At 45.8% G+C, this 20475-nt stretch overlaps 2 protein-coding genes and 1 long non-coding RNA gene across 3 annotated transcripts; 2 read left to right on the top strand and 1 right to left on the bottom strand.

The window, feature by feature from the left end:
- Positions 1–72: 72 nt before the first annotated feature.
- LOC120667379 lies at positions 73–923 on the bottom strand. The gene is made up of 2 exons (XR_005672170.1): positions 867–923; positions 73–771 (listed from the first exon to the last, which is right to left on the bottom strand). It is a non-coding gene; the product is annotated as an uncharacterized LOC120667379 (long non-coding RNA).
- Positions 924–12179: 11256 nt separating this feature from the next.
- On the top strand, positions 12180–16868 carry LOC120664147 (glutamate--cysteine ligase A, chloroplastic-like). Its single transcript, XM_039943182.1, has 16 exons — positions 12180–12324; positions 12438–12706; positions 13121–13271; positions 13475–13582; positions 13920–14012; positions 14365–14448; positions 14632–14700; positions 14774–14844; positions 14926–14994; positions 15102–15195; positions 15332–15421; positions 15500–15580; positions 15736–15828; positions 16026–16106; positions 16211–16280; positions 16384–16868. The coding sequence occupies exons 2-16, from the start codon at positions 12459–12461 to the stop codon at positions 16470–16472; spliced, it is 1491 nt and encodes a 496-aa protein (XP_039799116.1). The 5' UTR covers positions 12180–12324; positions 12438–12458; the 3' UTR covers positions 16473–16868.
- A 1162-nt stretch (positions 16869–18030) lies between these two features.
- Positions 18031–20208, top strand: LOC120664148 (acetylornithine aminotransferase, mitochondrial-like). The gene is made up of 3 exons (XM_039943183.1): positions 18031–18645; positions 18784–19218; positions 19499–20208. The coding sequence occupies exons 1-3, from the start codon at positions 18205–18207 to the stop codon at positions 20033–20035; spliced, it is 1413 nt and encodes a 470-aa protein (XP_039799117.1). The 5' UTR covers positions 18031–18204; the 3' UTR covers positions 20036–20208.
- The last annotated feature ends 267 nt before the right edge of the window (positions 20209–20475 follow it).

A 20475-nucleotide genomic window follows, 5' to 3' on the forward strand; every position in this document is an offset into this window, starting at 1 on the left:
ATTTCCAAACAAAAAAAAAAGAAAGAATAAAATGCAACGGAGGTCCATAAATTTGTAAGGGTGCGTCACATAGGTCCATCAACTCCGAAAATGTATTTCTGGGTCCATAAACATTTTAAGTCGTTCAACGCAGGTCCATTCCCATCCACGTGGGTAGCTAGTGCTGATGTGGCACGCTAACTAGGCGCCACTCTTTCATCCATCTGCATCTTCTTCTCTCTCCCATAGTCTCTCGATGGCACATTTAATCGAACAAGTTGTGTGCGAGACTCAGCCGCTCCTCCACCACTACAGCGACGACTCTGCCGCTGCTGCGCCACTCTGTGATGTCTCGGGACACCACCCACCGCCGCCAGAGCATCAGCTCAAAATCTGGCCGAGTCTTTGGCCATCTCCTTCCAATTCTTTGCACCCATGACACCTCCACCATGTTAGCTTTCCATCCACCCCTTCTATCCCAACGCTTGCCACTCCCTTGCCAAGTTTGAGCTACGTGGGGGATCAGACTGCTGCCGCCACCGCCGTGAGGCAGGGGCAGGACGCGCGGACGGCAACGAGCAGCGGCACCAGATCGGCTTCTCCCATCCGCATTCTTGCGCTCACCCCGCCTTCTTCCTTACCGTGCATGTGTCCCTCAGCGAGCTCCTCCAACCGGCGCCGCCCCTCCTCGTCGCGCATGGCGTGGTCCGGGCAGGGTGAAGCTCACCGTGGGGTTGAGCAGCGGTGAACATGCGAGGGAGCGGTGCCGGCAGGCAGAGCTCGTTGGGGCACCTGCACAGCAAGGAAGAAAAGGCGTGCTGAGCACAGGAATTGGTCGAGGAGATGAAGTAGAAGCTCCCAACGCGAGGAATTGAGAGGAGGCTCACCACTCTCCCCGGGCGCCATGGCACATGGTCATCCACAAGATGCTTGATGAAATTCCCCAGCCAAAGACAGAGAGAAGGTGATGTATGAGAGATAAAGATACCATGTCAGCATGCCATGTCATCGATAGTACATGCTCACGTGAAGGGGCATGGACCTGCGGTGAACGAGTTAAAAAGTTTAGGGACCCAAAAATGCATTTTTGGAATTGATGGACCTAAGTGACACCCACCTACAAGTTGATGGACCTCCAATACATTTTACTCAAAAAGAAAGCACCTGTTCAGAACAATAATTAGGACCGAGCATGCTGCTGCGGTCAGAAAACGCCATGCGTTAATTACTGCCTAAGCAAATGCGCCCGGAAATTTTTACCACGAACGCCGGAAAACGTTTCCAGGGACCGTCCAGCTCGCGGGCAAGCGTTTCTACTTTCTACGCTGTTCGCTAACGGTGGCGCTTATGAAGGTGGTGGAAGCACCTCAGTCACCGCGATCGCCATGAACATCAAAACCTTCCTGTTGTGTTAATGAAAAAAGGCAAAAACTTTTGCCGCGGATATACTGAGATCGAGACGTATTATTAGGTGTCGCCGTCATGTGCGAGTGCGCCACACATACGTTCAGCAAGCAGTGGTTACACCGTTCCACCTCACAAAGATCTTAGCTTCTAGCTTTTTGTTATGTAAAGCCACGCACTAAAAACCGAAAAACGCATGAGCGTTTCTAGTGCTTGCGTCTTTACGCTTGAGTAACTTGTAGATCGAGATCGTCGATCGCTTTAGAACGATCGACAGCTGGAAATCATGCTCATCTGCAGGCATCACCCTGCTTGCCTGTTGTCACTCTCTGTCTGTCTCTGGTGGAGTTCCGAAGAATTGGACGGTTTTCTACTGGTATGTTTCTTAAAACCCCTCAAATAATTGAAAAAGATGAGGATTTTTCCATGGCGCCTGCATTGTGGCCGTACTAGGAGTGGACACGGTAAGATCTTATTGACATCGACTCCGACGCGATGCCTAGCGGAGAGATGTTCAAAATGCCGATGCATGAGTGGCTGGATTTTCTATATAATGATGAAAAATACTGACAAAAAGAATATTGTATCAATCGAAAGGTACGGCTGGTGACAAATCCAATGGCTGTAATAAGTGAGTATCAGTTGTCGACCTGTACTATAGTGCAGTCCATGTCACCTTTTGTTTAAAGCAGCAAGGGATCAGAACTCAGAAAGGATGTGGATGGACGATGCGACAGTATACTCCGTATAACACATGTTTCGCGTGTCAAAGTATATGTAGCAGTAATTACTACTCACTCCGAAAAAAAAACGCTAGGCTGTTGTTTATCTTTCACAGCTCTTGAAGTGCAATTTCAACCACTGTTTCTATTAAAATATGTTTATAGAATATAATAAGATACTCTTGAATAATCCAATAGGTTTAGTGATTTGGAAGTACTTTGAAGGTAAAATCAAATATGCTTGTATTCAACCAAGGTATCTAACATTCTAAGGGACTTATATTTTCGATCGAGAAAACGAAGTAGAATAAAGTCATGCACTAGCACTAATAATTACAATGATCCTAGAGAGCATTGTTCATCATGTTTTCGCATGACCACGAGTAGAAGGCTGATGTGGATGAGAAGGATGTGCATCGCCATTACCTGCTTGTCCCTCTCCGGTGTATTTGGTCTAGGTTTGGATTTAACTGAGAAACATGAGGACTTCCATGCATTGCGCTTGCGAGGCATTGTTAATTTGGATCTTTGGGACACACGATACATGCATGAGATCGACACCAGCGTGTGACATCGTCGATCATGCGAACAGTGGCGAATCCAGGATAATTGTTAGAAGAAATTTTCTTCCACCTCTAAACAATTTCAATCTCTTCTCACAATACATCCATGACTAAAAAATATATAAGAAGACTTAGAAGGTTTCATGGATCCGGCGGCTATAGGGGGCTCTATAAGCCTAGAGCCCTTCGATCCCGCCCCACTACTAGATCCGTCCCTAGGTGGAAAATCTTGAAACAGCAATGAAAAGATTGCAGAATTATTCCGTGTCACACCGACAAAAGGAGTGTCACGTCGATCCGAAAAGGTACGGCTTCCATCAGGTTAACGCCATGTTTAGTTCGTGAAAATTTTTGGATTTGGATACTGTAGCATTTTTGTTGTTATTTAGCAATTAATATTCAATCATGGATTAATTAGACTTAAAAGATTCGTCTCGTCATTTACAGTTGAACTGTGTAATTAGTTATTTTTTCAACTGCATTGCTTCATGCATGTGTTTGAAGATTCGATGTGACGGGTACTGTAGGAAAATTTTTGGGAACTAAATAGGGCCTAACTCACAGTTACTCCCTCCATACTCGAAAATAATGTTATTTTGGACAAGATTTGAGTGAAACATTGGGAATATAAATCATGAATAATTTTTAAGTTGTTGAATTTCAAAATACAAAAATCATATGAATAGATTTGTCTTGAAAAATACTTTCATAAAAATATAAATATATCACTTTGCGATAAATAGTTTTATAAAAATAAAAAGTTAAAGTTAACCTTTGGAGACCATGTCGCTGTCCAAAACGACATTTTTTTCAAGTACAGAGAGGGTACAAGAAACGGGAGACATAATTGTAGTTTTATCAGTCGTAGACTTGGCTACTGCGCTCGAGGTCAAGCTTACTAGGCACTAGGCAGCAACGGGTCACCTACATTTGGACGCCAATGATCGATGAAACGGTAAATGCATGCATGTGTTCCATATCGATCTCAACCAAAAAGTCAAGGGGAAAATGTGGCAATATTCCTATAGAGAAATACACCGGGAGAAGCCATGGGGGTATTAGCTGATTTTCACCTTTCTGTATATCTCAGATTTTTTTTGAAAAGAATCTCAGGGTATCTATAGTTGGCTACCCGAAAGAAATCGATTGCTTGTAGCCTAAAAGAGGAGGGGGTAAATTAGGCAAACTAAAAACTTTAACCTCAAACTCTAACTAATTTGCCTAAGACATACTATTTAGATGTGCAACTAGTGTCCTTCTAGTGTGAAAACTCTCGTCCCAAAAGAATTATACAATCTATAGCCAATTCTATCAAGATCCTACTCTAAGAAAGTAAGGTAAACAAGTTGCAAGTATGAAATGCGGAAAGTTAAATAGGGATGAGAGAATGCAAACTCTTGACGTGAAATTTATCTCGTGGTTCGGTTAGGCATTAAGCCGCTCCTACTCCATGTTGTTGAAGCATTCACGAAGAGTATTATTTCTCGGCCACCAAGTCTCTCCTGGGTCTCTTCTTGCGTCGCCACCAAGGCTTGCAAGTCACCACGGTCACCTTGGCACCAGGTTTCACTAAGGAGCTTCTCTATAAAGAATGGGGGTCTCCACGTCCCCAGCACAAATATGTCGTCGCCGCTCCACACCAAGCCGGAGGATAGAAAACGTTGCCGGCGAGCCACCAAAGCTCCAAGGGACCGACACACCAAGTACAAAGGTCGGTTCACTCTACAACCACAACACAAGGTCACTACACCTTGCTCTCATATTTAAACTTGAGTTAGACTAGCGCTCTTACTTACAAAGTTTGTGCTAAACCTAAGAATTTGATCACTAAGCACTTGGGTTGGTTTGGAGGTGTTCTTGGGTTTGTGTAAGACTTCTATGAACTCCAGCAACTTGAAAATGGCCGGGGTGAGGCGCTTATATAGGCCACCAACTCCAACTAGCCGTTGTGTAGCCTTTATCCCTTTTTCTACGTAGCCATCGAACTTTCGATGGGGGCATCGGACCTTCCGGTCAGACTGCACCTGAATAGTAGCCGTTGGCGATCTGACAGCTGACGTGGTAGCCATCGAATCTTCCGATGCATTGCTACGATGGGGCATCAGATCTTCCGGTGCTGAAGACTTCCAACCCAGCTTCTCCTGCAGCGCAAACATCATTACTCCGATGCCTCGCTCCGATGGCCATCGGACTTTCCGATGATGAAGGCTTTGCTGCTGCGTCCTTGATATGGTCTCTGTGTGAAAGGCCGGTGTTTAGTCTGATGGCTATTATTGGGGGCGTCAGACTTTCCGATTGAATCCAAAGTGCACAGCACATTCGCCCGGTCCTAAGGCGTCGGACCTTCCGGTCTGGGGGTCATCGGATGATCCGATGGCCCACCGGAACTTCTGGTGGTACTGAGAATCATGTTCTTTCTTGCATTTGTCCAATTCGTCGCGCAGTCATTTGTCCAATTCTATCTATGTTTTTTCATTGCGACTTGAGCGTCTCGACGGTGGTTTGGACATCTCGACGATGAATTGGATGTTTCGGATATTGTTTCAACTCCATCCAAGAGACCTAAAAAATCCTACAAATATGATCTCGTAAACTCATTAGTCTCATTGATTGCGTTGTCACTCGATCACCAAAATGACTCGAAATGGCTTAAATGGGGCCATATTCGTTACACTACTAAATTGTAGCATGCTAAAACGTAGGCAAATCTAAAAAATTTGGTATTCGTTTGGTTGAAATCTAAAAGGTAGCCCATCTAATTAAATATTATTTTAAATTTCCCAATATTTAGTTAAAAATATTTTAAATTTCCAATATATATTTAAAATATTTTAAATTTCCAATATTTAGTTAAAAAATATTGGCATGACCATATTTTGGTAGACCAACCAAGCAGACCCTTTTTAAGGGAAAACTATGGGGGAGATACCCACAGCGCTTCAATTTTATATATAAAGAGAATTAGACGGTATACTTACAAATGAGGGGGAGTGGAGGGGGATGGGGGGAGGTTAGTTACAACAGAGTTAGCCACTGTGCTACGGAGTTTTTCATTACATAATTGAAACGGCAAAGGTGAAGCTGAACTTGATCCCTGAACTTCACAGACCAGAGATGAGCCGTGGGGTGCACATTATCAAAGATGGCAGCATTCCGAAGCTTCCATAATTCCCATGCAGCAATCAAAAAATCTCCACGAAGAAAGGTTGCTGGAAGTCTCTCCGGGCTTGACCAATCCGAGGGTGGAAGTCCAAGCCTAGATTCCAGTAGAGCCCTATTCTGCTCCAGCAGTTAACCAAGCAGACCCTTATTTGAAGTTTTTACCTACTGCTTTGTAATATGCTTCATCTAGCTGGTCTCAGTTGGAGTTACCTGTTGTGTGCTGGCGAATTGGGGTAGGTTGTGGTAAGTCCTGATCAAAGAAAGATTAAAAGTACATGCGGGCTTCATACCTTGGAGGAACGCTAAATTATTGCCAAGAAAGTATAGTGGCAGACGTGTTTGTCCTCACGCGCTAGCAATTAGCTGTGTGCATAGTTGGTAGTGGGGCTAGTCTGCTGTTTAGTAATGGTCGCTATTTTCCAGAGCAAGTAATATAGTTTGATTAACTCCATGATGTCACTTTTACCTGGCAGTGGCACGAGATGCTTCGGATAAGATTAGGGAAGGTGCTTCCTTTCTTTCTTTCTTTTTCAAGGAAGGAAGAGGACAAGAGGGTGCTTCTTGTTTTTTTAAGGGAGGCTTCTGGCCTTCCGCTCGAGGTAGTGTTACACATTACCAACCCATGTGGCTAACCCTGGGCATGAAATACCGAATACCGAGTACCGAACCGAATTTACCGAGAACCGAACCGAAAGTACCGAAACCGAAATATTCGGTTCCATGTTCGGTTCCTAGTTCTGGGGAACCGAATTTACCGAGGTATATTCGGTTCTGTATCTCGGTTAACCGAAGTACCGAACTAGTACCGAATTACACAAGTAGCAGCTCATGTTACGTATTTGTTATGTATTTATGGACAACTTTGTTACATATTTACAGTAATCTACTCATGTAGTATTGTGGCCTTTTATATGTTTGATTTTTATACTATTATTTTCTATGGAATCATGTTGAATTTGTGTCAAAGTTGGCTATTGAAACTTGATATTGCATGTCATTGTAGTGTGTTCGGTTCTTTCGGTAAATACCGGAACCGAACCGAAAGTACCGATACCGAATTTCCTCGGTACCGAGTTTCTGCAGGAACCGATCGGTACCGACTTACTGAGGAACCGAATTTGTATGGATACCGAAGAACCGAACCGATCGGTTCGGTATTACCGAATGCCCAGGGTGACATGTGGCCTTCGATAAGAAGCGGCCCGATAAGAAGCGGCCCAATGCTATCCGTTGCGTGCGATCGTTGTCGACATCACCATATTCCCGACTGGGCCAGGCCATTAGAAATGACTACTGCTTAGCTCAAACAGGCAAACACACAACTACCTGCAGAGATAGAACCACACGGCCACACTGATTGAACATTGTCAAATGATCATTTCACTTGGTCGACTCGAAGCACAAAGTTCATAATTGATTTTTTTTCCCTTTCCATTATAGCTGCAAAAGTATATCATCAGATTATAATTTCAAGGGCGAGATGAAAACAGCCTAGATGGATTGCAACTAATGCAGACAATGATCGAATAGGTTAAATGAGGGGGAGACGCGTGTGCGTGATTCGGAGAGGGTAAGATTGGATGGCACACGAGACCTGCAAATAGATTTTGGCAGCCACAACATCCACCCCATTGTTTATCTTTGTTCTGCGGCCATGGTCGTCCATTCCTCCGTCTCCCGAGTACATACATACTCGTACAATAAGACGGCAGGAAAAAGGCAGGTGTTCTTTCAAAAAAAAAGGCAGGTGTACGAGAGGAGAGGGATCAAAGCAAACTATTGTAATAAGGCGCTGTTTAGGTCACAAAACCAAAAATACAAAATTTTTATAAATCGTTTGCATGATGTACTAAATGTAGTTGAAAAATAAATCGCATTACAAAAATGGACTGTAAATCGCGAGACGAATCTAATGAGCCTAATTAGAACGTAATTAGACACTAAATTGCTACAGTAATGATATAGTAGCATGCTCTAATGATGGCTCAATTAGACTCATTAGATTCGTCTCGTAGTTTACAGACGAGATTTGTAATTAGTTTTATAATTAATCTACATTTAATATTTTAAATGTTGAAGATTCCCTTTAAAAAATCTAAAAAATCAAAATACAAAGTAATTTAAACAAGACCTAATACCTAAAGCCCACATGCTACATCTGATGCTCATCATGTGCATGGTACCTTTTGCCTAGTACGGCAGTACTACTCCCGATATATAAAAAAGGAAGCGGTTCGGTACCGGAGGCTGAACCTGGCCATGAAAATGCGCAAGGTTCAGTCTCATCATGGGGTGAAGCAAAGAGTGCGTGGGACTACCTGAAACAATGGAATGGCTTGTAACCCGAATGAGCCCTCGGTACAGTTAGGTGGAGGCTGAGCGCACGCATGACAGATTTTACAGCGTTAGGGCAATCATAATAGTGCAGACAGATGCTGTCTTTTTATCATAAACAGACAGTTGAACATATAATTTATATAATGGGCTGTCTGTTTGGCCGTATGCAGGGTGATTAATTCATTCTTTGACACACAAACTTATAGTGATCTAGCACATAATTGATCTTTGTAGCCATTTTGTTGCATAGATGAGAGAATGCATAATACATTCAAATAATTCGCACGAATCTTATATATATAATATATTAAATCATAAAACGTATATAAACATTAATTTGTATGGCTCTTTGTAGCAAATTTTAAGCCACCTCTAACACACTAAATCATAAAAGACATATAAACTAACAGAAAACATAGCAAACTTATTTTTGTTATATTCTAAATGAAGAAAAAAGATGAAAAAAGTGGGTTTTGTCATTTTATTATTTTTTGTAATTTACTAGATATGTCTCAATTTTCAAACAGTAAGTAAGAAATACATTTAAAAAAGTAGAAAATAAACACTTCTCAAGAGTAAAGGTTACAATTTTGAAATGTAAATCTAAAGGAGTCTAACAAACTTTGTTTCACATTTTGTTGGATCAATATATAATTTAATATGCATTTAAACAGCCTAGCACAAATTAATCTATAGATAAAAACACATGATAGTAGCGTGGGTATTCATATTTTTAAATGTAAAGCATCACAAGACAGATCCAACAAAAAAAGTTTGAGATCATTTGGATCTATATTTATTTTACTATCGATTTCACAAAATCATGAACACACAAGTATTACTAAGCATCCCTTGCTTGCTAGCTTGTACTGTTCATCTTCCCTCTCTTTTGTTTTTCATCTTCCTGTCGGGTTTCGATTCGAAGCTGATGGCGCAGGGGAGGGCGGTCGGGTTTCGAAGCGGATGGCGCGGGATTGAGGGAGTAACGGACATGGATGCGGTGATCGGCTGTCATGGTGCTCATGCTCAGTTCTCCTGCTTCTGCATGGTGCTCATGCTCAGTTCTCCTTCCCTATGGTGCTCATGCTCGGTTCTCGTCCTTCCCCATGGTGTTTGTGCTCAAGTCGCCGCAGAAGAAAGGGGATGGGGTGGGAAAAATAGCGCGCACCTAGGGAAATTTGGTGCCATGGCTCAGGCCCGCACGGGATCCTCGAAGTCGTCGACGAGCAGCAGCGGCTTGTACAATGAGCCGATGTAAACCCTGCGTGTGAATGCAACAAATAAGTATTGGTAGATACAGTGCGTCCATGGATCCAAATTAGAAGGTTGTGCAGCCAACGATTTCCATGGTGAGATCATATACGCGTCCTCTATCCGTGCAGGATTGGTCCCTTGGGCTACGTCTAGCTAGCCTAGCTTTAGCTTGGACCTAACTAGTCGCACTACAACTACAAGGACACGGAATCGAAGTAGGAGTAGGTAGGAATCGGGGACGTCAAATTGCGTGCCGGCGCCAACCACGACGGATGGACGAGATCAGCCGCGGCCGCTGCAGCGATCAGTGGCCGCGGAAGATCCCCGAATCTGGTCCTTGTCCAAGCCCCGCAATGCCATGGCAGCTTCATCCTGCAGTACCGAGAGAGGGAGAGGAGGGTGCGTGTCGCAGTCGTGTCTTGCGTGCCGGCACTTAACGAGTAACAGTGTATCTTTTCGGAAAAAAAAGTAACAGCAGCATTATGGAAACAGAAAAAAAGCAAGTAGCAGCCAGGGGCGGATCCAGTAAAGGGGGGCTGATGAGAGGACTCCAGCCCCCTTGGCTGCAATTTTTATTAGAAGTAAGGTGAAGCTATGGAAATAAAAAAAGGGAAGAAGGAGAAAATAGAGAGGAGAGGGTGAGGAAGAAGACAGGAGACATCAGCCAGCCCCCTACATCTCTTAATCAGATCAGCCACTGGTAGTGGCGCACCTAGGGTTAACGAAACCGGTTTGACCGGTTACCGGTCAAACCGGTCCGGCCCGATTACGGTTTGGGCCGGTCGGTATCAAACCGGCCCCAATTCAAAATTTAAATTTGAATTCAAAAAAATAAAAATTCCCAAACCGGTCATACCGGCCGGTAAATCGGTCAAACCGGTCTACGAGCCCCAATTCAAAATTCAAATTTGAATTCAAAAAAATAAAAAATTTCCAAACCGATCATACCGGCCGGTAAACCGGTCAAACCGGTCGGTATACTGGTCGGAACCGGTTGCACATGCGATTTTGAATTTGGATTTGAATTCAACCGGTTTCTACCGGTTTTCGGTCATACCGGTCCGATAAACCGCTACCGGAGGGTGGCGGTTTGACCGGACCGGTCGGATTTGGAAACCCTGGTGGCACCAGAAGATGGATGCGTGTCTGCTGCTATCTATAGTTACCGCGACCGCAGAGGATCTCACCCGGCATAATCTCATCACGGAATTCGTCATCAGTGATTCAGTGAAGTGTCAAAGCTAGTGGAATCATCGAAGCAGCGGCAGCCTCAGTTTCGTCAATCAAATTTAGAATTGGGAAACAACAGAATCATTAGGGCGCCGGTCCCGCCACTTTAAGAAAAAAAATCCCCCTTTATTTGGATTGGAAGTAGTAATGGCCGCTCCAAATCAGCGGGCAACAGAGATGTTAAGCCAATTTTAGTAGAAGTGTTATCGACACAGTTATTAAAATCATAAACTAGGTAATCGAGATGGATGAGTGTCACACTTCTCTCATACTCTATGACTATCTTCATCCTCCTCTCTTCATAAAAACATTGCCATGTCAGAAAATTTAATACTCATGACACTGCTATGACACTCCCACTGAGACTGTCCTAATTGATGATTCTTAGATACACTTCTAACTCTTTTTAATTCAAACTTTTGTATTAATTTTTAAATTAAATTATTATTTTAAAGATGTAGTACACAATTTTAAACTAAAAAATGAGTAAATTTCACTGGCGGTCCCCAAACTTGTCCCGAGATTTCAAGTAGGTCCCGGTACTCTCAAAATGCACGTCTAGGTCCCTGAACTTGTCCCGAGTTCTCATCCCGGTTCCGTTACTCTCAAAATGCACGTCTAGGTCCCTGAACTTGCTAATCCATTTCATATAGGTCCAATCTCCATAACATGCTCTCCAAACAGTACGATTAAGTGAACTAACAGGTGGGGCCCATATGGCAGTCACACCTCTCCCTTCTCCCTCCTCCCTCCTCCCTCTGTATGGGCGCCGCCGGACCCCACCCCTAGCGTCCGTCGGCTACCCCGCTCCCTGGATGTCGTGCCACCCTGAGGGCGGCGCCCTCCATGGCCACCACCGCCGGCGCGCCCTGGCGGGCGAGCCCCGCTCCGGTCCTGGTCCCGGTCCAGCGCCCGCGGGCCCGCACAGCGCCGCCCCGGCCGGCGAGCCGGCGACCCCCTCGCCCGAGCCTGCCCCCTTCCCCATTCTCAAGGTTGAAGATGGCCATGGCCATGGGCGGCGACGTTGGGAGCAAGAGAGGAGGGAGAAGGGAGAGGTGTGACTGCCATATGGGCCCCACCTGTTAGTTCACTTAATCGTACTGTTTGGAGAGCATGTTATGGAGATTTGGACCTATATGAAATGGATTAGCAAGTTCAGGGACCTAGACGTGCATTTTGAGAGTACCGGGACCGGGATGAGAACTCGGGACAAGTTCAGGGACCTAGACGTGCATTTTGAGAGTACCAGGACCTATTTGAAATCTCGGGACAAGTTTGGGGACCGCCAGTGAAATTTACTCTAAAAAATTAGAAATGTATGTAAGGATCATCCATTAACATCTCTAGCGGACAGCCACACGTGACGTCACGCCACACCTCACCGGGCACCGGCTCACCCCGGCGGCTGCTGCCGCTGTCGCACGCACCTGTGGGTTGATGGGGTCCGCGCGCACTTCAACGCGCCGTGCTGACGGGGACTCGGCATCCCGCTGGGCCGGGCCCCACCTCACCGCTTTATAAGCAACCCGCATCCCGCGAGCTGCCTCCCTTTCCATTCCCTCCCTCCCTCTCTTCTTACTCGTCGGCTCTCGCAGCGGAAGCGGCAGGCGGCAGCAGCGGACGGCGAAGAACCCTACCCCTAGCCTAGCCTCCCGACCACCCGCGCGGACGAGGTGAGTGGATTGGGTTCGATGACTGGCGGCCGCGTATCGGGGTTGCGCGATTCCCTCCGCTTACCTCTCTTTTTTTTTCTCTTTAATTTTTTCGGGATGGTGAATTTTGGCAGGTTAGTTGGCCGTTGGATTTGATGGCGGTGGCGTCGCGGCTGGCGGTCTCGCGGGTGTCGCCGGATGGCGCGGGCCCCGCGGCGGCGGGGAGGAGGGGGCGCCCGGCGGGGTTCGCGGCGGTCGGGCTCCCGGGGAGGGGGAGGAGGCGCGGCGGGGCCGTGGCGGCGAGTCCCCCGACGGAGGAGGCCGTGCAGATGACGGAGCCCCTCACCAAGGAGGACCTCGTCGCGTACCTCGTCTCCGGGTGCAAGCCAAAGGAGAATTGGAGGTGAGATGCTTCACTGTGCTCCCTTTTGTTACTTTCCTAGTGATGGAATGTTTCACGTGGTGGTGTGTTTCTCGGTTGTTTGGTACTAGATGTGATGCATTCTTGTAGCCAGTGATGCTGTCTACCTCTAAAATTGAGGTTTCATGTGCTTGCGGAGTGGCCAACTTTTATGGTGGACTAGTTAGTGCCTTGTACTGACAAGTCTCCCGTAGTGTGTGTACACTGTAGTAGGATGAACTCGCGAGTGTGATTACTTGACCATCAGTTTATCTGGTACCTGCGTTCAAATTATTTCAGCATTGGCAATTTATTCTGGTGTTTATTTAAGCTGTCGTTGTATTTGCTCCTTTTTAAAAAAGTATAAGTCGGTTGATTGTTCAGTTTATCCACTAAGTAAATGTATGCCTTTTACAGAATTGGCACGGAGCATGAGAAGTTCGGTTTTGAAGTTGACACATTGCGCCCTATAAAGTATAATCAGATTCGCGACATACTGAACGGGCTCGCCGAGAGATTTGATTGGGACAAGATAATGGAAGGGAACTACGTTATCGGGCTCAAGCAGGTACTGTTGCATTGCTCTTTTCCTTTTTTATGAATGTGCCATGTATTACCATCCACTAACGATTGAGTTTGAATGCAAAAGGACAACGTCCATGCATTTCAATGGCTCACTCCCACTGATACTTTAAGATGCCACAGCCAAACAAAAGGGCACTGCAGATTTTATTTGCATCTTTGTAACTCGACTTATCTGTATGGATGTAGGGAAAACAAAGCATCTCACTAGAGCCTGGTGGCCAATTTGAACTTAGTGGTGCTCCTCTTGAAACATTACATCAGACATGTGCAGAGGTCAATTCACATCTTTATCAGGTAACTTCTCGTACCGACATGGCATTCCTTGTGTAGCGTCTAGCAGAATTTATTATATATTAGCTTGTGTGTGTTTTTACTTGTGAGATTATAGCTGCCTTGCTATTCTTTTGCCAGAAGAGAGAAGATTATCAAATCCCAAACTCAAATTGCAAACCAATATTTATTTACATTCCTGCCTGCCTGCCTCGATAATTCTATCAAGGACTATGCCTTTAACTGGAGCATCTTGTTGGAGTTTGTTTGTTTGTCTTTGCAAGAAAATTGGTACCCAGATGGGCATTTATGCATTTCTGTGCAATTAGGATAGGACTTCAAAATTTGCATCTTCTTGTAGGTCAAAGCAGTTGGAGAGGAAATGGGAATAGGATTTCTTGGACTTGGCTTTCAGCCAAAATGGGCATTGAGTGATATACCAATAATGCCGAAGGTAATTCTGTCCTTTAACCCTGTAAAACTTACTTTTTTGGACTTTGCTTTGTTCCGGACTGTAATAAACACCTCAACCCGACATACTTGTTCTGAACTTTTCTCTCTCGAAAATTACTTGTTCTGATTTTCAGTCGTAGCATTCTTGACACTGGTATCACTAGAAATGCTGTCGTTTGGTAAATCTCCCATTGCTTGACACAACAATATGAAATTGCTAGTTACCCAGCACATGAGTTGAGAAAAAAAAGACTTGATAATTCGCATTCTAGCCTTCCTCAAATACTGATATGCAACATAGTTGAACTGTTTCCTTTTCCATAAAATATGACAAAGACAATTATGCTATGTAGGGAAGATACGAAATAATGAGGAATTACATGCCTAAAGTTGGTACTCTTGGCCTCGATATGATGTTCCGTACATGTACCGTGCAGGTGAGTATATTTTTCTATTTATGTTTGGAGTGCTATTTTCACAAAGAAAAACATATTGTTGCTCTCTGTTTGAGATCATCTCAAAGAGACTTGAAACTGTCTATGACATAAGTTGATTTACTAGAGAACTTAACTGATTTGTATTATGATAATCTTGACTGACGCTCACTCTTCTGTATCTAGGTTAATCTTGACTTCAGTTCGGAACAGGATATGATAAGGAAATTCCGCGCTGGCCTTGCATTGCAGCCTGTGGGTATTTTTATTATCTTCTGTCATCATTTATTTGCTGTTCTCAAATAATCTTGGCTCATTCGTTTAACAGATTGCAACAGCAATATTTGCCAATTCTCCATTTAAAGAAGGAAAGCCAAATGGATTTCTCAGCTTAAGGAGGTATTTACTTGATAGTCCTTCACAACATACATAACTTATTTCATTATCTGTAGTTGTTAACACAATTACCATTATCTGCAGCCATATCTGGACAGATACTGATAACAACCGTGCAGGGATGCTCCCTTTTGTCTTTGATGACTCATTTGGGTAAGTCTCCCCCACCTTGAATGCAAGTTATTTGATTGATAGCCTCATTTCACTCGAAGTTATTTTCATATGAAATGATCCTAACTATAGTTTTTGTTTGGGAGCAGATTCGAGCAATATGTGGATTATGCATTAGATGTCCCTATGTATTTTGTGTATCGAAATAAGAAGTATATCGACTGCACCGGAATGTCATTTCGGGTCTCTTTCTGTCTATGATCCTTTTACTTATGTAGTTGTTAATTTTTTTTAAAAAAAAATATGAAGCCTACATTCGGAAGACACAGTGTTTGATTTTCATTAATAAAATCTCATTCGATATGTATTGATTCTGCAGGATTTTATGCAAGGAAAGCTCCCACAAGTTCCTGGGGAATTGCCTAGCCTTAATGATTGGGAGAACCATCTAACAACAATTTTTCCTGAGGTTTACTCTTTTACCCCTTTACATGATTGCATCTGTCATTGCTAGTTACTAACTCTATCTGTTTTATTCTCCTTGCAGGTTAGGTTAAAGAGATACCTTGAGATGAGAGGTGCTGATGGTGGCCCGTGGAGGAGATTGTGTGCTTTGCCTGCATTTTGGGTTTGTTATATGTTCCCTTTGTCTTTGTTTTATATTTCTGTACACTCTGATCGCCAGTAGTTAATATGAATGTGGCTACTGTACATTATTAGTTTATTTCATTTTTTGGGTAGAAGTTTGAGCCAGACTTCCACTTTATGCTTACTTATGTACAGGTTGGGCTGTTATACGATGAGCAATCGTTACAAAGCATTTTGGACATGACTTTTGATTGGACAAATGAGGAAAGAGAGATGCTAAGACGGAAGGTATCAATAGATGATTGTGCCCTCTGACCTTCCATTTGATAGGAAATATTGTTCCTGAGAAATTAAGAATTTGGTTTTCCTCACAATTCCAACAGCCCAATAGAGTTTATGGACTCTTGTGACAAGAAACTGTGTAGTAGTAGATAAGAACTACCTTTATCAAATTTTGTTTATCTTATGGTGTTATATTTGATCAGGTACCGGTGACTGGTTTTAAAACACCATTTCGGGACGGATATGTAAGAGATTTAGCTGAAGAAGTTCTAAAATTGGCCAAGGTTAGTACATTACTTTCCCTTTGCTTCCTTGTACCAACTTTTTATGAAGAAAGGACAGGTCCATAAAACTGCTATTTGTAAGCTTATGTTGTGTCCTAATGCAGGATGGATTAGAAAGAAGAGGGTACAAGGAGGTTGGTTTCTTGAGAGAGGTTGAGGAAATGGTGGGAACAGGTATTCAGAATCTTCACATCTTTATTCATTTGGTGGAGATAGCAGTATTTCACCATGAGTTTCCTTTGCCACCAATCAGTCGCTTACTTTAAATCGTTTACAGGAGTAACGCCTGCCGAGAGGCTTCTGAGTCTGTACGAGACCAAGTGGCAACGCAACGTGGACCATGTTTTCGAGCATTTACTCTACTGATGATTCTGGATAGAGCTTGTAGATGTACTCTGATACACAATCTCGTCTTGATTCATTTCAACGCCTGGAGCTGCAAGCCTCAGCTCAGGCCCAGCTTGGTTGCTCGTTGACGAGGGAAACCGCCACCTGACCCGGCGCTGCGGCTGAATAACTTCGCTCGGACCACTTTGTTTTGACTTCACCCCTGATCTCCAGGGAGAAGTAACAACATTTTGTACCGGCACTTTCGTCCTGAGATTGAATGCTAGGATGAAAAATAACGAGCCCATACTCTGTACGATGGCAACAGTCTGTTTCTTTCAGATTTTTGTTGGGATGCTTGTGCCGGGGTTCACTACATGCTAGAGCAATCTCATCGACGAATATAAATAAACTGACGGTTTGCCCGTTGCGTCCGCTTTCGATGTCTGATGTCTAATCATCTTATCTCAAAGATCCGTGCGCTTGAAGAGGTTTCCCGTGTGCAAAGATCCGTGTGTCTAGTGTCAGCATGCACTACAAGAATTCCGGGCCAGCTCGAAGAGGAGAAGAACGTACGCAACGGCAACCGGCTTGTCCAAGTAGATTTTGCTTTCATTTCATCCAGCCTTTGGATAGCAGGAATGGTGATCCCTCAGTTTTCAAGCCTCTTCTCAGTTGATTTTTGTTTTAATGAGGATCTGCGTTGATTCGCTCTCGAGGGAGTCTTCTCCAGCTCGACAGGATTAGGGTTCACCGGTTCAGGACACAGGCTCACCAAAGAGCGCCAAGGGCGATGTTGACGTGCAAGGACAATGAATTGTTAATTCCTGCAAAGGGATATCTATGTTCAGTCGACATCAATTAGCACCGTAGAATGGATACAATAATGCAAGGTTATCGTAGTGATTATATGTTCAGTATGAATTATTCTGTGAAAAATTGCAGCCATTCTTGGAATAACAAACATAGTTTAAAAAACCGATCAATTAGACCCTACCATCCCCTCTACAAAATTGTATGATATTACGGTGAACTAGGTGCCAATTAGGGAACGAGAGTCGGGGGCGGGCCAATTAGACAATAGAAATAGAAATTATGGGGCACGGTGAATTATAGAATCACCAGTAAACTGAGATAAGGAAGAATGTGATTACGGAAAACGCAGTGCTAATTAGGAAACGGGGTTAAGTAGTCAAAAAGAAGTAGGCTGCAGTGGTAGTTAGCGATTTTTTTTCTTTTTGAGATGATGTAGTTTGGCAGTTAGCCGTTCGCGAGGATGAAGGCAGAGTTTTTTTTTTGAAGGGATGATACCAGAGTTTGAAACGTGCTCGTGCTTGTCCTCAGACTTCTGACCAGGCAGGCCCGGCCGGCTTGACCCGAGACGGCTGCGCGCACGGCTCTCCTACTGGTACCAACCGCGCCACCCAGCGCGCGCACCTACTCCCTTTCCTTCTCCGTCTCACTTCCAGGCGGGCCCGCCCACGCTCGATCCGAAGCCATGGCCGCCCACGCACGGCACGATCCCCCCTAGACCCCGAGTCCGAGATATCTTCGTGGAAACCCCCGCGCTGAAACGCAACCCGGCAAGGCAAACCCCGGCAGTAATTATAAATCCCCACGCGACGAGTTACGTCCCCCGCAGTTGAGTCACTGCGTGTGGGGCCTGCACGCAGTGGGGCCCACGTGGCAGTGACCCAACTGCAGGGGACGTTACTGCAGCGGATCCGGTTCCCGCGAGGGAACGCTCACCCCCCGTCCAATTCGATCCGCCATGAACTCGCTCCAGTCCTTCCTCGCTGTCGCGCCCGTCGCCGCCTCCGCCGCGGGCGCGGGCGCGGGCTCGGGCGTGCGGCTCGCCCCGTCGTCGTCCCGCCGCGCCCGCATCTCGGCCTGCCTCGCCACGCCGCCGCCGCCGCCCCCGACCGCCGCGGCGCCCGCGGGGGCGGCGCGGCGGGAGCTGTCGGCGGCGAGCCTGGCGGTTGTCGAGGACGAGGCGCGGTACCTCGTGGGCACCTACAACCGCTCCCGCGTCGTCATCGACGGCGGGCGCGGGTGCAAGCTCTACGACCTCGACGGCCGCGAGTACCTCGACATGGCCTCCGGCATCGCCGTCACCGCGCTCGGCCACGGCGACCCCGACGTGACCGCCACCCTCGCGCGCCAGTCCGCCACCCTCATCCACGCCAGCAACGTGCAGTACACCAGGCCCCAGGTGCGCGCCCTTTCCTGGCCCTCCTCCGCCCACGACGTGTTCGACGCATTGCCCCCGCCGGCCCGCGTCCTCGCTCCTCCCCTCCTTTACAAAGCTCGCTGTCGCTGACCTTGCTCTTCCTCTCTGTGTGGGACGCAGGTGGCGCTCGCAAAGCGGCTCGTGGAGGCGTCCTTCGCGGACCGCGCCTTCTTCGCCAACTCCGGCACCGAGGCCAACGAGGCGGCCATCAAGTTCTCCCGCAAGTTCCAGCGGGTCGCGCACCCCGACACCGACGCGCCACCCGCCGAGTTCCTGGCCTTCTCCAACTGCTTCCACGGCCGGACCATGGGCTCTGTCGCGCTCACCAGCAAGTCGCAGTACCGGGAGCCCTTCGCGCCAGTCATGCCCGGCGGGGCCTTCGTGGAGTACGGCAACTTGCAGGAGGCCAAGAAGGTGATACAGTCCGGCAAGCTCGCCGCTGTGTTCGTGGAGCCCGTGCAGGGTGAGGGTGGCATTCATAGTGCCACCCAGGAGTTCTTGCAGGGGCTGCGGGAGGTATGCGACGAGGCTGGAGCTCTCTTGGTCTTTGATGAGGTATGCTGTGCTCTGCCATTACTACTTTCTGTGCTATTCAATTTTAAAGAAAGAATAGCACGACGATGCTAAACCATATAAGATTTGTTAAGAAAGATTAAGCATTTTAGGTCATGAACAAAGATTTGAGGCAGGGGATGTGTTCCACGAGTTAACAGGGACATGAGAGTTTGGATTTCTGTTCTTTTCTGAATAACACCATTTTACTATTGCATTCCATGACTGTCAATTTGCGGATAGCGTTCTAATCTAAATGTTGCTCTATGGTTGTGAAAAACAGGTGCAATGTGGTTTAGGGCGCACAGGTTACCTCTGGGCCCATGAGGCGTATGGAGTAGCACCAGACATTATGACCTTAGCAAAGCCACTAGCCAATGGTCTCCCCATCGGGGCTGTATTGGTCAAGGAAAAGGTCGCTGCAGCCATAAGCTACGGCGACCATGGTACTACATTTGGCGGTAACCCTCTTGTCTGCCAGGCTGCGCTAACTGTATTGGATAAAATCCAGAAGCCTGGTTTCTTGGCTGAGGTGTCCAAGAAAGGAGAGAATTTCAAGCAGCTTCTCCGCACCAAGCTGAGTGGAAACCCGCATGTAAAGGAGGTCCGTGGTGTTGGCCTCATTGTTGGCATCGAGCTAGATGTACCAGCTGGTCCTCTTGTTGATGCATGCCTTGATGCTGGTGTCATAGTGCTGACAGCCGGGAAAGGCAATGTTGTGAGGCTCGTGCCGCCACTCATCATCTCAGAGAAGGAGCTGGAGCAAGCCGCGGATGTTATAAGGGACTGTCTGCCGGCGCTTGATGTTGCTACTTCTTAAGGTAACCACAGGTCTTTACCAATTGGTGCTAGAGTGATCCTCCCTTATGGGAGGGTCCAGATAATGTATGTTATAGGTCCACATATGGAAGCTTGTTCCAAATTCTGGAATCGAATAATTTCATGTTGGATCCATTTTTCCGAGAGTGACTTGTTGGATGTCATTGCTGTCAATTTACAAGTTCTTGGAGTATATTTCAACAACAAAGAGTAGTATTCGACATCTTTGTTGTTGAAATTCTGTTAGTACAAGCGTACAACACCCGAGTACAAAAAATGTACCAAGTTGGTTTTGCACAATATTTTTGCCTAGCATTTTCTAATCCCATCAGCATCAACATTAAACTTCATGTACAATAGTTTTTGCAAGAACGTTTGTAATCCTTGGCTCCTATGCTTGCTGTCCTCATCACTCGGCTCTAATTCCTCTTTAGGAACTAT

Source organism: Panicum virgatum, chromosome 3N, assembly GCF_016808335.1.
Source record: "Panicum virgatum strain AP13 chromosome 3N, P.virgatum_v5, whole genome shotgun sequence".
Classification (NCBI taxonomy): Eukaryota; Viridiplantae; Streptophyta; class Magnoliopsida; order Poales; family Poaceae; genus Panicum; species Panicum virgatum.

Bases quoted from the DNA above. Each gene is read 5' to 3' on its own strand.
- LOC120664147 (XM_039943182.1), top strand. From the start codon at position 12,459: ATGGCGGTGGCGTCGCGGCTGGCGGTCTCGCGGGTGTCGCCGGATGGC. The intron at 14,845-14,925 runs GTATTTACTTGA...CATTATCTGCAG, and splicing joins GGATTTCTCAGCTTAAGGAG to CCATATCTGGACAGATACTG. The intron at 15,196-15,331 runs GTCTCTTTCTGT...TTGATTCTGCAG, and splicing joins GCACCGGAATGTCATTTCGG to GATTTTATGCAAGGAAAGCT.
- LOC120664148 (XM_039943183.1), top strand. From the start codon at position 18,205: ATGAACTCGCTCCAGTCCTTCCTCGCTGTCGCGCCCGTCGCCGCCTCC. The intron at 18,646-18,783 runs GTGCGCGCCCTT...TGTGGGACGCAG, and splicing joins TGCAGTACACCAGGCCCCAG to GTGGCGCTCGCAAAGCGGCT. The intron at 19,219-19,498 runs GTATGCTGTGCT...TGTGAAAAACAG, and splicing joins CTCTCTTGGTCTTTGATGAG to GTGCAATGTGGTTTAGGGCG.